The sequence below is a fragment of the Muntiacus reevesi genome, chromosome 1 (genome assembly GCF_963930625.1).
Source record: "Muntiacus reevesi chromosome 1, mMunRee1.1, whole genome shotgun sequence".
Classification (NCBI taxonomy): domain Eukaryota; kingdom Metazoa; phylum Chordata; class Mammalia; order Artiodactyla; family Cervidae; genus Muntiacus; species Muntiacus reevesi.
Window position 1 is genome coordinate 183,343,190 of NC_089249.1, and position 15,496 is coordinate 183,358,685.

General features: G+C 60.9%; 1 protein-coding gene across 7 annotated transcripts in view; it reads right to left on the reverse strand.

The window, feature by feature from the left end:
• Positions 1-354: 354 nt before the first annotated feature.
• The window catches only part of CRTC1 (CREB regulated transcription coactivator 1), an 80,991-nt gene continuing 65,849 nt past the window's right edge, over positions 355-15,496 (reverse strand). For 3 of the 7 annotated variants that reach the window (XM_065917390.1, XM_065917389.1, XM_065917392.1), the window contains 6 exons: positions 11,211-11,344; positions 8,751-9,062; positions 6,644-6,748; positions 2,891-2,977; positions 2,194-2,374; positions 355-1,060 (listed from right to left, as the gene is read on the reverse strand). In XM_065917390.1, coding sequence (XP_065773462.1) covers positions 849-1,060; positions 2,194-2,374; positions 2,891-2,977; positions 6,644-6,748; positions 8,751-9,062; positions 11,211-11,344 — 1,031 coding nt within the window. In that variant the 3' untranslated portion in view covers positions 355-848. The remainder of the gene's footprint in view (positions 1,061-2,193; positions 2,375-2,890; positions 2,978-6,643; positions 6,749-8,750; positions 9,063-11,210; positions 11,345-15,496) is intronic. The other 4 variants (XM_065917395.1, XM_065917394.1, XM_065917391.1 and 1 more) reach the window with 3 other exon arrangements.

A 15,496-nucleotide genomic window follows, 5' to 3' on the forward strand; every position in this document is an offset into this window, starting at 1 on the left:
CCAAAATGTAAATACAAACCGAAAGAAACAAACGAAAAGAAACACAACAAAAAATGCCCTAGCCACCCCCTCCCCACCCCATTCTTTAAATAATAGTAACAGCGACCACAGTACAAAGAAAAAAAGATGAAACAAGTTGCAACCCCCCCCAGAAATATCTGCCTCTGCGTGCGTCCCCGACAGTCTGGGGTGGGGGTGTCACAGCACAGGTGGCCGTAGAGGGGCCTGGCCGGAGGGTGGGGGGTGGGCGGGCGAGGCAGGGACCCTGGAGGAGACTTAGCTGTTCACACGGTCGCATCCCACCTCCGTGCGATGGATGCTAGCCTTCTGTGTGTGCACAGAAATATAAAAGACAGCAGTCCAAATAGTGTTTATTTCGCTTCACGTCCGCCCCCCTCTCTCTGGCACTTTCTCCCTTTGGCAGGGTGGGGTTGGCTCGCTACCTAACCAAGGGCTGGGGGCACGGGCAGGTAGGGGGACCAGGGACAAAGGAAGGCAGTGAGAGCTGGACAACAGTCGCAAGATGCACCTCAGCCCACCACCGTCGCGGAGCGTGGTGCCCACCGAGGCTGGCAGCCCTGCCCAGCACGCTTCCCGCAGCTTACAGGAGATGAGAGAGCAGGGAGGGTCCGCGGGGGCGACGACGCGCGGCCTCACGCGGGAGGTGGACGACCGGGGGGGGGGCGGGCGGGGGGCGCTTGGCGGCATTGCAAGCTCAGAATCACAAGCTCGGCCGTTTGCAAGGGACGGAGCGCCGCTGTCCCCAGGCTCGGGGCGATGCCGTCGGGACCACTGGCCGGCGGGGTGACAGAGCCGGGGGCTGGGCGGCCATGTGCCGCGCGACCCGCTCACAGACGGTCCATCCGGAAGGTGTCCTCGGTGGCCGGGTCGGCCAGGACCATATCTGGGTCATTGAGCATGTGCAGTCCATCCAGGGTCAGGGGGTCAATCTTGAGTTCGTCCAGGGGGAACTGGTTGTCAGAGTCGAAGCTGACATCACCGACCCCGGCCAGCGTGCTGGTCAGTTCTTTAGAGAGGCTGGGAGGGGACTCTCCTGTCACTGGGGTGGGGGGTACACACAAAAGGCTCAGCTTCGCCCTGGCCCCCGGCACCCCCACAGCCCTGTCGATGCTCAGGCCGCACCAGGAAGCTCACCTGAGCGGTCTGTGCCGCAAAGGACATTTGCAGTGTCTGGGGACAGTTTTAGTTGTCACTACTGGAGGGCATGCTACTGGTGTCGGGGTGGAGGCCAGGGATGCTGTGATGCTGCTCTCTGCACCCCACAGTACACAGGATGGAGCCAACCCACGTGTCAGGGTGCCAAGGCCAGGAAGCCCTGGGATGAGGTTTGCGACACAAACTTCAGCGTCACCTGAAGGGAGCAAGGGGCCTCCCCGACTCTGCCGGGCAGTCTGCCTGCGTACATTAGGGGACTTGGCTGTGGGCAGCAAGGAAGCCCAAGCTTCCCCACAGAGACCCAGGTTCAAACCTGGGCTCCTGTGAGATCGGGGACCTCCATTTCCCAGTCTGGGAAATGGACATGTAAGTTCTGGTCTTTCTGGGCTACTGCACAATCACAGAGGCCTGATCCTTCTCACACAACCTCCAAGGCCAAGGCTTCTGCACTCAAGAGTATCTCCTGCAGACCCTGGAGGCAGGCAGGTGGCCCTGGCCCTAGTCCAGGCTGTGGGGAGCTCTGGAGAGAGAACCCTCCCACCCTAGAGATGCCAGTGGGACTGCAGAAAGGGTCTCATCCTCAGCCCCATGACAGCCCTGGCTTATGAGGAAACTGCTTCTTCTTTGATAATACCTAGAACCTTTAGGGGCATGACAAGGGGTGGGGAGAGAAGACTGGAAGGTCTGAGCATGGCTAGGTGAAAATGTGTGTGTGTGTGCATGTGTGCGTGTGAATGTTCAGCTAATGGGGTTCACCTACCCGGGCAAGGGGGGGGCAGGCGAGGTGAGTGACTGGTTCTATCCTGTTCACACTCTGAGCCCAGGACACTGGACACCTAGTCCAGGGTTCAGTATGTGTACCCCCAGCCTGTATCCTGTAAGCCCAGCAGTGAGTCAAGGTGGGGGTTCTGGCCTCCGTGGGTCTGCACCGAGGCAGAGATTCCATCTCCCCCGAGGCTCCCACGGGGACACTGACGTCGAGACCCGCACCGAGCACGCCCTGACGGGTGGCCTCACCTGTGAGGATGATGTTGGGGATGCTGCTGTGGCTGGGGTAGCCAAGCTGCTGCGTGTCCTGCAGGCTCCCGTGGCTGCCCGTCAGGCCCATCATGGCCGCCTGGGAGTAGTTGAGCGTCGAACCTGGGCTGTAGAGGCTGCTGGAGCTGATGGCGTTCTCCATCATGTTGAACTGTTCCAGCTGGAGAGGAAGCACGTGGGTGTGAGCCAGCTCCCCCCACGCTGGCCGCCCTGGGACCCTGGCTGTGGGTCGCTGGCCGGCCTGCCTGCGACCGCCAGCACCTCCCGCCCTCTGGGACACCCGGCACACCCAAGCTTGGGGCTGCCAAGCATGAGTCCCTCTGCCTTGGGGTCGCCCCGTCTCTGCACCTGCCTGGGCTGGCCAGCACACGGCCCCATCCGAGTGCGTGGAGATGGATGGATGGATGGTTGGTGACATGAGTGAACAGCTCTGGGTGGCAGTCCACCCTTCCCAGGCCCACGCCCCCTCCACCCCGGGGTCCAGGCAAAGCCAGTGCAACCTCCCGGCAAACCCATGTGCACGGCCCACACCAGGGCCCTGCGGTGACGGCCACTGCCCGTCCCTGCCAGCGTCCACCACCTGCCCTTCCTCCCCCGCTGTGGGCGGGGTGCAGACGCGGGGCCGGGCCGGGCAGTGGGCGGGCCTGGCGAGCGTCTGCGGCGTGCGCCCGCTCACCTGGTGGGACAGAGCATTGGCCTGCCTGGCCGCCATCTGCTGCTCATAGAATGAATCCCCAAACACGCCGCCCAGGGTGGAGGAGTGCTGCAGACAGAAGAGAGGCCCACTGTCGTCAGGGCTCCTGACCAGGCAGGGGCGAGGCCGGCGTGGGGGGTGGGGGTGCGCCCGGACCCTCCCCCAGGACCTCACCGCTGGCCTGGGCTGGGAGCCAGGGGAGGCCTCTGCAACTTCCTGGAAGATGCTCGGAATGTGAGATGCTGACCCCGTCCATCTCAGGGCTCCCGGGAAAGCCTGTGCCCCCTGCGATGGAGGGGTGCACTCCTAACCTCAGGGCGATTGCTCCTTTCCACCACCTGATCCTGGGGGGCCTTTGTATCCCATCTTCCCTCAAAGTGCCAGCCATCTCCTCTCCGTGAGCCCCAGTATAGGTGAGCCCATTTTCGTCAGATGGAAGACAAGGGGCCACAGCAGCCAGGAACCCCATGTGACAGCTCAGAGGAAAGTGTGTGATTGGGGCAGGGCGGCAGGTCTCTGGATGTCCAGGATGCGATGTGCACCTTGTCAGGCATGGGAGACAGGGGACATGAGGCAGGCCACACACACGAGCAGGAAGGCTTCACAGAGGAGGACGAGACAGATACACAGACGGCCCTGCCCCACTGGCCGCCAGGGCTGAGAGGGCAGAAAGCCCCACTCCGGTTTGCCCAGCACCAGCTGGGGCAGGGGCAGGCTGCTGGGAAAGGAGCAGGGGGCCGGGGATGCTCAGAGGCAGCTGAGATGCCAAAAAAAAGGGGCAGGGAGCTCCTGCCCACTCCTGTGATGCTGCCAGTGAGATGGCAGGACGGGGTCTGGGGGGTGCAGAGGGAGCAGAGACGGAGCTGGGTGTGTGGCCAGCTCACAGCACAGCCAACGACCCGGGGAAGCAGGGCCCCAGCCCACTGTGCATCCAGGTCAGAGTCTTCACAGACCACAGACCCTGGGCCTCCTCCCTTGGAGCGCCCTGTTCTAGGAAGGTCCCCGTGTTCTCCAACAGCTGCCAAAGCTGAGCTCTCAGGCCTCCACCACAAAGAAGAGTTGGTCACAAAACCACCGGCCACTCTGAGCGTTTAGTGGACTGACCACAGGAAAGGGACAGTCGGCCACTTGGAAGGTAGAATGGCTCCTGGGGATGGACACACCATTAAAACACCAAGGCAGAGTTTAAAGCATTAAAGGAGTAAGGAGGGAGAAAAGCTAGCATGGCAAAAAGGCCACATGTGCCCTAAAAATCGCCAGCTTCAGGTTTGGAAAAGGGGGCGGTGAGGCTGAAGGAGGCAGATGACCAACCTGGGCAGAGGCCAGGGGCACGTCTCTCCGGGGCATCTGACCCTGTGGGCATCCCATGGCCTTGGCCCCAGCGCCCACACAGGGGACCCCAGCTTCTCTTGTAAAGCTGCCATGAGCGTTTGCCAGAAAGGTCTGCTCAGATGGAAGCAGGGAGGGAACGGAAAGGGCCCAATCCCAGCTGCCTCAGGTCCCGGAGAGGCAGCTAGACAGATAAGACATCCACCCAAGGGCAGGTATGGCAAGCTGGCTGCCTCATGCCTGCAGGGGAGATGCTGGCTGGGCCAGGAAGGCGGTGGGCGACCCAGGCCCAGGGGGCTGATGAATGTGTCCTCTGAGATCCAGCTTCAGTGGGAAACCTCGTCTGCCTTCTGCCATGGTTTGCCCCCAAGCAGAGCCCCTGACTGGGGTTGAAGGGCCTCCCAGGGCCGTCTTCACATCTGAGTGAGCAGCTTCTTCCCCTGCCGGCGCATAATGGATGGACAAACGGACACACAGACACAGGCACGATGAGACAGCAACACGCTCCCCGCTCAGGATGGACCGCGCTGGTCCGGGTGGACCTCTCCCGAGAGAGATCCGCTGCCCTGTGACCTTCCTGTGCTACCTCGCGTACGAGAAGGGCCGTTACTCAGAGAACAGCCCAGGCAGGCTGCCCGCCTGGAGCAGCGTCTCCCATCCCCACAGCCCTCCAGCATCACACAGAGCCCACAGGACGGACGGGGCGCGCGGACACCAGGCTGACCCTCGGCGCGCCGAGCTCACTGCGCCTTTCCTGTCTTCTGCAGGGCCCAGGGGGAGTCCCAGCCCCTGGCTGCCGTGGGAGGTGGAGCGAGAGGCCGTCCTGTGTCAGTGAGTCTTGGGAACAGGCTCAGGTCCCCCTGAGGGGAAGGTCACTGTCCTGACACGCAGGGCCTGGCTCAGAGTGCGCTGAGAGCCTGCGAGATGGGGGAGCGGGACACGTCCCCCACGGCCCTGCCTGAAGGAACACTCCTGCTCCACTTGGGAAGGAAAGCCCTGGCTGAGGATGGGACGTCAGGGTCTGGGGCGCTCCAGTGACTCCTGAAGTCTCTCAACTTGGTGACATCTTGGGGATGGGGTGGCAGGGTCCTGGGGAGGCTTCACTGCTATGGCAAGAAGTTTTGGGCCCAGGTGCCAGCTTTTCGGGAACCCCTTCTCTGATGGAAGGTTCTGGACAGAATGCAGCCAAAGGGGGAGCAGCACCAAGGGGGATTCTGAGGAGCCTGCAAAGGGTGTGTGTGCATGTGTGAGACTGGGGACCTGTGTGTGTGTGTGTGTGTGTGTGTGAGCGATCGGGGACCTGTGTGTGTGTGTGCATGTGTCACAGACCAGGAACCTGTGCTGTGTGTGTGTGTGATTGGGGATGTGTGTGTGTGTGAGTGATCGGGGACCTGTGTGTGTGTGTGTGCATGTGTGAGACTGGGGACCTGTGTGTGTGTGTGTATGTGTGTGTGTGTGTGTGTGCATGTCACAGACCAGGAACCTCTGTGTGTGTGTGTATGTGTGTGTGATTGGTGACCTGTGTGTGTGTACATGTGTGTCAGGGAACGTCTGTGTGTATGCGTGTGTGTGTCAGGGATTGGGAACCTGTGCTGTGTGTGTGTGCACGCGTCAGGGAACCTGTGTGTGTGCATGTGTGTGTCACAGAACCTCTGTGTGTATGCGTGTGTGTGTCAGGGATCGGGAACCTGTGCTGTGTGTGTGTGTGCGCACGTGTTAGGGAACCTCTGTGTGTATGCCTGTGTGTGTCAGGGGCCAGGGTCCTCTGTGCTGCCTTGTATGAAGGGAAACCTGAATCTGACTGACACGGTCTAGCCCTGCCTGCTGTCGAGGGTGAGCCTCGGGCTCCTCATCCATGCGAAGAGGGCAAGGACCTCGGACGGGCTGCCAGGCCATTCAAAGAAGCTTCCCAGGCTAGAGGCCTGGAGGTGAGAGACACACCTTCACAAGGGGTGGAGGGGGCTGAGCAGAGCCCCCACACAGGCTGGCTGTCACTCAGCTGTTCCCAAAGTGCGAGAGCACCCCTCCACCTCCAGAAGCCTGGAAGCACGAGGTCTCGGGGGCAGACATGGGCAGGGATGGAGCACAGGCTGCTGGAAGCCTGCTCTGAGCCGCCCGCTGGGGTGAAGCTGGCACCGACGTCACTGGCGTGAATGGGGAGCCTGCCACCCTGAGCTGGGGCTCAGCGCGGGTGCTGTGGGAACGTGCTGGCTCCGGGGGGAGGGCGCCTTCTCCTTGGCCACCGCGTAGGGTGGCTGTGCGCGCTTGTCCCCACCCCAATGGAGTGAACAAGATGGGGTGGAGTGAGACAGGAGGCACAGACGCTGGACCGGTGCGCAGGGGCCACGCCGGGGGGGCGCCAGTCAGGCTGGAGTGGGGCGGGGGGAGGGGGGCGGCGTCCCTTACTTGCGGGGAGCTCCCGGGGGAGAAGCCTTGATTGGAGACGGGCGAGGTGGGAGACTGGTTGGCGGGGGAGCCGGCGCTAGTGCGGTACTGCTGCAGAGCCGGTGCCTGCGATGACAGACAGGTCAGGACGCTCGCAGGGCCCTGGGCCTGGCCCAGCCGCCTGGCGGGGCCCCCACCCCTCAGGTAAGCAGAATACCTGGGCATCTGCAGGAGGGCACCTGAGCCCTGGGCCGTACAGGGGCCCAGCCTCCAAACCCAACTCTGGGAGGGGTAGGAGCACGTGGTTAGAGTCCAGAACCCAGCCTTGCAGAGTTGCCCTGGGGGCCTATGGAAGGGCTGGCCTCTGCTCAGCGGGTTTAGAGCACTCACACGAAAGCACACCAGTACCCACACACACACACAGCCGTGCACACACCCACACACACACTCGGGCAGGGAAGGCCCTGGGCGAGTCAGAAGGCCTCGAGTGATGGCAGGATCGGGTGCAGAGTGGGGGTCCTGGTGTCTGGCGGTCACCATCACCCGTGTTGCTTGGGACTGGCCCTCTGGGTGATGTTGTCCACAGACTTCCAAAGGGCAGTCACCTCTTCACTTGAATGACAAAGGGTCTTGGCGTCTCACCAGACCCCTGGGGGCCAAGACCCGCTAGGCCAGGATCTGAATCTAGTCCCTGCTCTGGTCCCGCCCAGGGAAGCCCTGCTGTGTGTCTCTCAGCAAGCTGCTTGACCTCTCTGAGCCTGCCGTTTAACGAGACCCAGCTGCCGGCTCAGGGCCCCCTAAGTGCTACGTCTCCTTCATTTCCTCAGCGGCCCCAGAAGTTTGGAATGGGGGCTGGGCCCAGATAGGGCAAGGGGCTTACATAGCAGGGTTTGAGTGTCAGGGACACAGCATGGTCGCTTGGCAGTGACCAGCTCAGGTTGTCTCGGGGTTGGGAAGATGAAGTTGACCGGGGGGACCTTCTCCTCCCATGAGTGGCTGTGCAGAAGCTCACAGAGGAGGCCCCTGGAGCCCAAGCTCTGAGAGCGCCAGCTCCCACGGGGGTGGTGGGTGGATTACCCACCACGGGGCCCCGACCCGAGAGCGTGGCTGGGATACCCCATGCCTCCAGGTCCCTCCAGCTCCATCGCGAGGTGCTGCCACTGCTGGGTGCCCCAGGCAGCTCACCGTCAGGGCCGCCCCCATAACTGCTCTGTTTCTGCCAAAGGCAAGGTTTGGGTGCAGTCCTGTCCCGGGGACCCCTGAGGTCTGCCCTCGGAGGGATCGGCGCGGCTTGGAGGTGTGAGTCTCCCCCTCTGGGGGACCTGCCGGCCCTGTCCAGCCCAAGAGGGCTCGTGTTTTACAGAACACATGGTGTTCTGATGACATGTACCCTGGGGCTGGTGGCCACGGGCCAAGCGAGCAGGGAGGGCTGGTTGGGCCCTCAGCATGCGTCCGTTTCTCTGAATGAAGCCAAAAGTAGCTATGACCACTCCCTTCCCACCAGGGCAACCTGGATGAAAGTCTGAACAGACAGGAAGGTTTGGAGGTGCAGGGGTCAACCCCCCAAAACTAGCATTTGTTACCCTGAGCCTGTCCCAGGCAAGGGGGTCCTATGGGCTGAGTTGCAGGCCCTGGGCCCAGGGCACTGTGTTGTAAGAACCACAGAACTGGTTTCACCCCTTCTATTCCTCCCAGGTCATCTCCATCACTCTGGCTCCTGGAAGTCCATTCCCCAGCCCCTGAAAGCTCTGGGTGCTCCCTGCCTCCGAGGAAGCCTTGGGTGGGAAGGGCTGAGGGGGGCATTCAGGCCCACCGGAGAGGGACACAGGGTGGCCCATGCTGCGTGAAGTTTGGGGCACCTGACCCTGCTCATGAATCAGTCTCCCCATCTCTGTGGGGAGGACAAACTTGGCTTGAGGATTTCAGGCAGAATTCCCCATTGAGCCCCTGGCCCCAGACAGTGTTTGCCTCTGCTCCGACCCCTGGCCAAGCTGGCCTCAAAGTAGAGCCTCGAGGTGGCTGCAGATAAAGCCAGGAGCCCTGATGCTCCCCCCTGCCCCCAGGTTCCTCCTGCACAAGCCCCACCCACCCCCATCCCCCACCCAAGCCAGGCCCCTTCCCGCCTTACCGAGGCAATGTCGATCCCCATCGGTGGCTGGCCCGCGTTCTCTGGGGGGGACTGGGGGAGAGAGGACGGTACCGTGACCGCGAGCGGGGGCAGCTGGGGCCCCCGTGTCAGGCTGGCGCTTGGCATCAGGGAGCCGCCCTGGGGGAGGCCGACAGGCACCTGTGGGGGCTGCGGGGGCGGCTGCTGCTGGGAGGCCGGCGGTGGGGGCGGCGGGGGCTGAGGCTGGGGCGGTGGCGGCTGCTGAGAGCCCGCCTGGGTGAAGAAGGCGTAGGGCAGCTGCTGCTCCAGAGACAGGGCATCCATGGCCACGGCCTGCAGGGAGAGGAGGGCGTCAGGCAGGAGGCACGTTCAGAGGTGGGGACCCCCACGGCCCGTGGCAGCGAAGTGATGGACAAACCAAAGGGTGTCCCGACCCTGGACTGGGGCAGCAAAGGCTGAGTGGGCAGGGGTCCCCCAAGGCCCACGGAGGACGGGGCTGCAGCTCGGTGGGCCTGCCCCCAGCGAGTTTTTCTCCTCCCAGGCCAATAGGGGGCACCACTTTCCACATCTGCAGAGTTAGAATCCTCTTCCTCTTCGGCCCTTTGAGCTGGAGCTTCCCTGCTATAGGCAGGCATGGGGCATACACTCTGGGAGCTCAGTGGGGAGCCAGCACCTAGCCCCTGTGGAGTCCTGTAAGGGGAAGGAACCCCCTCTTGCCACCTGCAGCCAAGGGGAAGCTGGAGATGGTATGGGTTAGGAAGGCACTGACGTGGTCACTGGGCAATGACCAGATCTGGGCTTAGAGTTGGAAAGAGGAAAATAACCAGAGGGAAGTTTTCAATACTCATCCATCGACCCAGACAGTTCCTCAGGCAGGCAAGGGTTCCTACCTTCCGAGGGAACTGGAAGTGTCTGGGAACCACATTATATAAACACTAAGAAGAAAATCTGGCTTCTCATTAGCCGGTAAGCAGTTTGTGAACAGAGAGGTGTTTTCAAAAGAAGGCAGGCCTTAGGGGTGGGGCGTGGCGGGGAAGGGAGATGAGGCCAGGATCCCCCAGATGGAGAGACCGAAGATGGTGCCATCAAGAACCATCCATGGCTCCGGCTCCTAATCTGAAGAACTGGAGAAGACGCAGAGACCTGGTGGGGGAACAGAGCCCAGGCCAGGCATCACAGAAGATGTGTTAGCAGAACTATTGTTAAATTTCATCGTAGGTGGATAAGACCATCAAGGTCATGTTAAAAAAAAAAAACAAAAAACATTATCTACTAAGGACTGAAAAACAGTCAACGTGGACAAATTCCTCAGAATGCACAAACTACCAAAACGGACCCAAGAATCTGGAAAAGGAAGTCTGAGAAGTTGGTATCTAGGAAGAAGTCAGATCAGGCACCTTAAACTTTCTAACGCAGATCCGTCGAGGCTGCGGCACCTACACTGAGTTCTACCAAACATTCCAAGAAGTAATAGCGATGTTTCTCAAACTCTTCAAAAAAACACAGAAGAAGAGAGAATACTTCCTAACGTACTCCAGGAGCCTGGACTAAGTAAAAAAGATAAGATCCCAACTGCGGAAATCAAAAACAAAAGGGGGAATGAACTTTACAGAAATTAAAAGGATTATGAAAAAGAGGACTTCCCTGATAGCTCAGCTGGTAAAGAATCCAACTGCAATGCAGGAGACTCCGGTTCGATTCCTGCAACGGGAAGATCAGCTGGAAAAGGGATAGGCTACCCACTCCAGTATTCTGGCCTGGAGAATTCCATGGACTGTATAGTCCCATGGGGTCACAGAGTCAGACAAAACTGAGTGACTTTCACACACACTGCCTACAAACAAGCTTCCCAGGTGATGCTAGTAAGTAAAGAATCCGCCTGCCATTACAGGAGACCCAAGAGATGAGGGTGCAATCCCTGGGTCAGGAAGATCCCCTAGAAAAGGGCAATGGCAACCAACTCCAGTATTCTTCTCTGGAGAATTCCACAGACAGAGGAGCCTGGTGGGCTGCAGTCCATGGGGTCACAAGGAGTCAGACACGACTGAGTGACTTAACACAGACACTGCCTATGAACAGCTGTGTGCTACATGGGGGGCAATCTTGATGAAATGGACCTATTCCTAGACAAAATCTACCAAAGAAGCAGATGAAGGAAACCTGGTAACGTATTTTACCAGGTTTTGTTTTTTAAAACAGAAAAAGACTCTCTAAATACTGTATTTTGACAGTCGGGAAATGCCAATGAGATCCTAAAGAAGAGACTGGCATAGTTAAGAATGGCCAGTCACACAGGCACAATCTATCAGCTGAGATGGACACAGGGGACTCCAGGCCACTTGATTTCTGCATTTCCCATGTCTTTGAAAATTTGACCACAAAAAAAAAGAAAAAATGTTAGGAAGATGTTTAGCGTTCTGCTAAGGCCTCCCAGAGAGACACAGTCGGGCCCACCTCCCCTGCCCCACTGGGCCCTCGCACCTGAGTGATGGGCGACAACGGGGACAGGGTGGGAGACACCTGCTGGGCCTGCTGCCTCCTTGCCTCTGTGCTCAGCGACAGTGGGCTGACGCCGGCCGGCCGGTGCTGCGGTGAAGAGCCAGGGGTGCTCATCCCTGAAAGGTAGGGAGGGTGGGTGTGATGCCAGCCACCAGCATCGGGACAGGAGGCACTCACACAAGAAGGGTCACTGCTGAAGACAATCCATACATTCAGATAGGTACCAGTAGGCACATCCTGAGCACCAAACCCAGGACGCCCCCTCTGAGGCCCCAATACCCCGACCTGAGGGTCCCCCAGCACTGCAGGGGCTCCCACCTCCAGTGCCGGCCAACCACCCAGGAGGGGCAGGTCCCGTAGGCCCAGCCAATCAGCACTTCCCCACCTCTGGGCTACCACATGATTGGCTCCCTGATGGACACATGACCAGGCTGGCCAATGAGATCCTGCCCAGGGGCTTTTGATAGAATTCCGGGAATGGAGGTTCAGAGTGGCGTGAGGGGTAACCACAAGGGGGCTGAGGGGCAGAAGCAGCACCTGAGCCTCAGAGGCAGCCATGCTGGCACTTCCTGGTTTCAGGAGACAGAGTCCCTCCCTTTTCTTTCTGCCTAAAATAGCTTGCGTTTGATTAGGTCCAAAACCAAGTCGGTCTTGTCTGACGCTGCAGTTTCTTCCCGAACCTCATCGTTCTCCTCACCCTCATCCCTCCCCAGGACTGCTCCTTTGGCTAGATCTCCTCTTGGCCCCTCAGGACACATCCACAACCTTCTCCCCCGCCTCCCATGCACCTGCCACACTGCAGCACCAACCCCACTAGAATGACCGAGCTAGAAACTCAGTTACTTTATCTTCTTCCCCCTGGAGCTCCTGCTGGAGCGCTCCAGGTCACCCCTTCCTTCCCTCCCCCTGTTCCCCGCCCCCAGCAAGCTGATCCCTGGATGTGTCTGTCATGAAGGAGCCAAGCGAGGTCAGGTTCAGTGTGGTAGCAGTGGGCCTGCTGCCTGATCTCGAGGTACAGTGCCAGGAAAGCACAAGCCCCAATGCTGGGAGCAGGAGGGGTGCCCTGGGGGCTGGCCAGATGCCCCCAGACTCAGTTTCCTTGTCTCTTCCAGTTCACCGTGAGGTCCCAGTGAGGTGCTGAGCAGGCTTGGAAGAGAGTCTGGCTTGCAGTCAAGGCCAGGTGAAGTTGCCTGACTCACCAGGGGAGCTGGGCCCAGCCCGTGGAGGGCACCAGATCAACTTTATTCCAGCGGATGAGGTGGCAGGTTCAACGGTGGACGAGAGTACAGCCCACACACTCTCCGGAAGGGAGATGACAGGCAGCCTTCCCTCCACCCCGAGGCAGCTGTTCGCTGGGGCTGTCACCGGTGCAGGGCGAGCCCAGTCACGCCTGCACTTCCCCCTTGGATGCCCTGGCGGCTCCACTCAGCTGGACACTGAGGTGGGGGTGGGGGGGAAGGCTGACACTGCAGCAAAGCCCCCGGGGGCCAGTTTCCACACAGACCCTGGGCCCAGAATCAGGCTGCTGCAAACACAGCAAGGTCAAGGGAGCCGTTGACAGAGGCCGAGGCGGATGGCATCTGGAAGACGCCGCTGAGGTCACCCTGGGAGTCAGGACCCCATGCTGCCCCCTTGTCTTCTCTGAGCATCCAACGCTTCACTTGTCCAGCAGGCCAAGGGATGCCTGCCGCCCACATCAGGAGTGGATGTCGGGAACCGATAAGCAGGAGAGGCAGATGCCAGGAGTGAGTGGGCTGGAGGGGCGACAGGACCAGGAGAGGTCTGCCGCCAACTGGAGAGCTCGAGTCCCTCTGAGCTGCAGGACCTTGGCCCACCACACTGGGCCTGATTCTTCCAGTGAGGCCTGAAATCCAGGTTTTTACACGCATGTTTGAATGTCCATTCAAAGCATCACGCACACAGTCGGAGGACAGCCAAAATACACTGGGCGGTTAGGCTGCCCGCCTCTAACGTCTGTGCTGAACACAAGGGAGGTTTTTAATCCTCGGCCTGGCTGCAGAGTGAGCTCTGGGCCTCACAGGCAGGCAGGCACCACCCCCGAGACACCGGCTGGACCGAGGGAAGCCTTGTTCCTGAATTCCTTCGGACAACCTGGATCACCTTTGGGAAAAGAAGTGGGGCCAGCTGGCAGGGAGGCCAAGCGCGGGCGGGGAGAGCTGCCAGGGGAGGGCAGGCCAGGTGGTGGCGGCATGCAAGCCCTCTGTGTGGGGATGGCTGGCCCCAGAGGTGTGCTGCGAGGGAGGACCCCAGCCTGCCCACCTCCCACGCCAGGGAAATGACTTCAGCAAACGTGGAAGGAGAGAGGAGGGCCTCAGGACGGGCAGGCAGGGGGAGGGGGTGGGCTCCACGTGTACCAGGGACCGGCGGCTCTGCTTGATGTAAAATGCGCCCAGAAAAACGAGGCCCTGGCCAGGCAAGCTGCCTTGGAGTGGCAGGTTCGCAAACAACCGAACACATGTCAGACATTACTGGGCCAATGCGCCGAGCCAGGCAGGCTGGGGTCTGGGCCCCCGCTCGGGGTCTGCGCTTGGTCCTGCATCTATAGTTTTCACATGTGTTGTTTTCCTGTGCTTGTTTAGACTCAGCTCGGGCTGGAAGTGCGTTGCTCCCAGGCGGGCGCTGGGGCTGCGGGTGGGGGCGGGGCTGCCAAGGACCCTTGGGCAGAGGGGGTGGTGCTCTGGAGGCTGCTGCAAGGCGTGAGGAGAAAAACGGGGGCCAGGAAACAGTGACTCGGCGTGGGGGGGCCCTCCCTAGCAGCCCCGGAGGCGACCTTCCAATTTCTTGCCTTGCACAGGAGTGTGGACGCTGCCCACCCACTGGTCTCTTGGAGGGCCCAGGAGCTTGGGGTGCCCTGAATCTGCTTGTTTTGTGTTCTGGGCCTTCCCTGGAAGAGGGGGACAGGGGCATGGCCAGGGCAAGTGTCTCCTGCCTGATGGCTGAGCCAGCTTTTCGTGAGAACACCTAGGGAGTGTGCACTGCCCTCAACAACCCTCACCTGCCCCAGCCCTGTCCGCATCAAAGCCAGTCACGACTGCGGGCTCCGAGGTCGCCTTCACTGCCAACCCCGCCCAGCTCCAAGGCTCGCCCACTTCACCCTGAAACCTCTCTGCACAGCTGCCCGGGGGGCACAGGGGCCGCTGCCCCTTCTCTACAGTCGGCTTCCCCAGAGGAATTGCAGCCAATGGGAATGTGAGTGTGTGGTTCTCAGAAAAGCCCGCATGGCACCCCCCCGCAGGGGGAGCACAGGGGGGAGGTGCACTGGGTCTGTGGACCAGGTGAGCGGGGGGCCCAGGCTGTGGCTCCGGGGCTGAAGGAGGGCATGATGAGGTAGTGCCTATCAACCCCTGAGTCCCAACGCACGTGGAGACACGTGTGAGTCCCCATGGCCCCCCTTGCCCGTCCCACCACCAGGCTGCTGGGGGACTGCCCCTTCCCCCTGGACGCAAGCCCACACCCCCCACAGTCAGCGTGGGTACAGGGGTCACAGCGAGGACGTGTGAGACCGAGGCCCAGCCCAGGGGATGCTGAGAGCAGAACAGTGACTTGTCTTCAGCGAGTGCAGAAAGCCACTCGGTGTGAGAAGGGGCAGCTCATGGGCAGGGTCTCAGAAAGCCTGCAGAAGGGAGGGCAGGAGTCTGAGCAGGGAACGGGGTGAGGAGCCCGGAGGGGGGGTCTGTGGGGGAGGCGCAGCTCATGCCAGGGTGCCCTGTGGAAGCTCACTGGCTGGAGAGGAGTCGGGGTGGGGAGCAGGACCAGGGGCTCCCGGGGCCTGAAGCGTCCTCTAGGAGGAGACTGAAGATCTGTGCAAGGGCCTGACCAAAGGAGGGTCGTGAGCTGCCAGCCATTCTGGGTGGGGGGATGGGTGGGGGGACCCAGCACTAGGTCCACAGCGGGGACAGAGTCTGGGGTCAGGAGGACACCTCCAGGGCCCCTGCCTGTCACAGGGGGATGGTGCCGCCGGAAGTCCTCAGGAGCAACAGGGCCAGGGTGGTACTGGGGGTTCCTGGGACACTGGGACCGTGAAATGTCCTCAGGGAAGGATGGCTGTGCAGCATGGGGAGGCAGCCGGGCTGGAGTGTCCTAAACTGTCAGTCACAGCAGGGCACTGGGACGTGGGAGGGAGGTGAGAAGGGGGAGGGAAGTGGGCGGGGCGGGATGAAGAACAGATCACGCCTGTCCCTCCATGAGAGGGGCGCATGGGGAAAGCCTGGCCCACCCCAACTCCCTGAAGCCTCCAACCCCCCTTA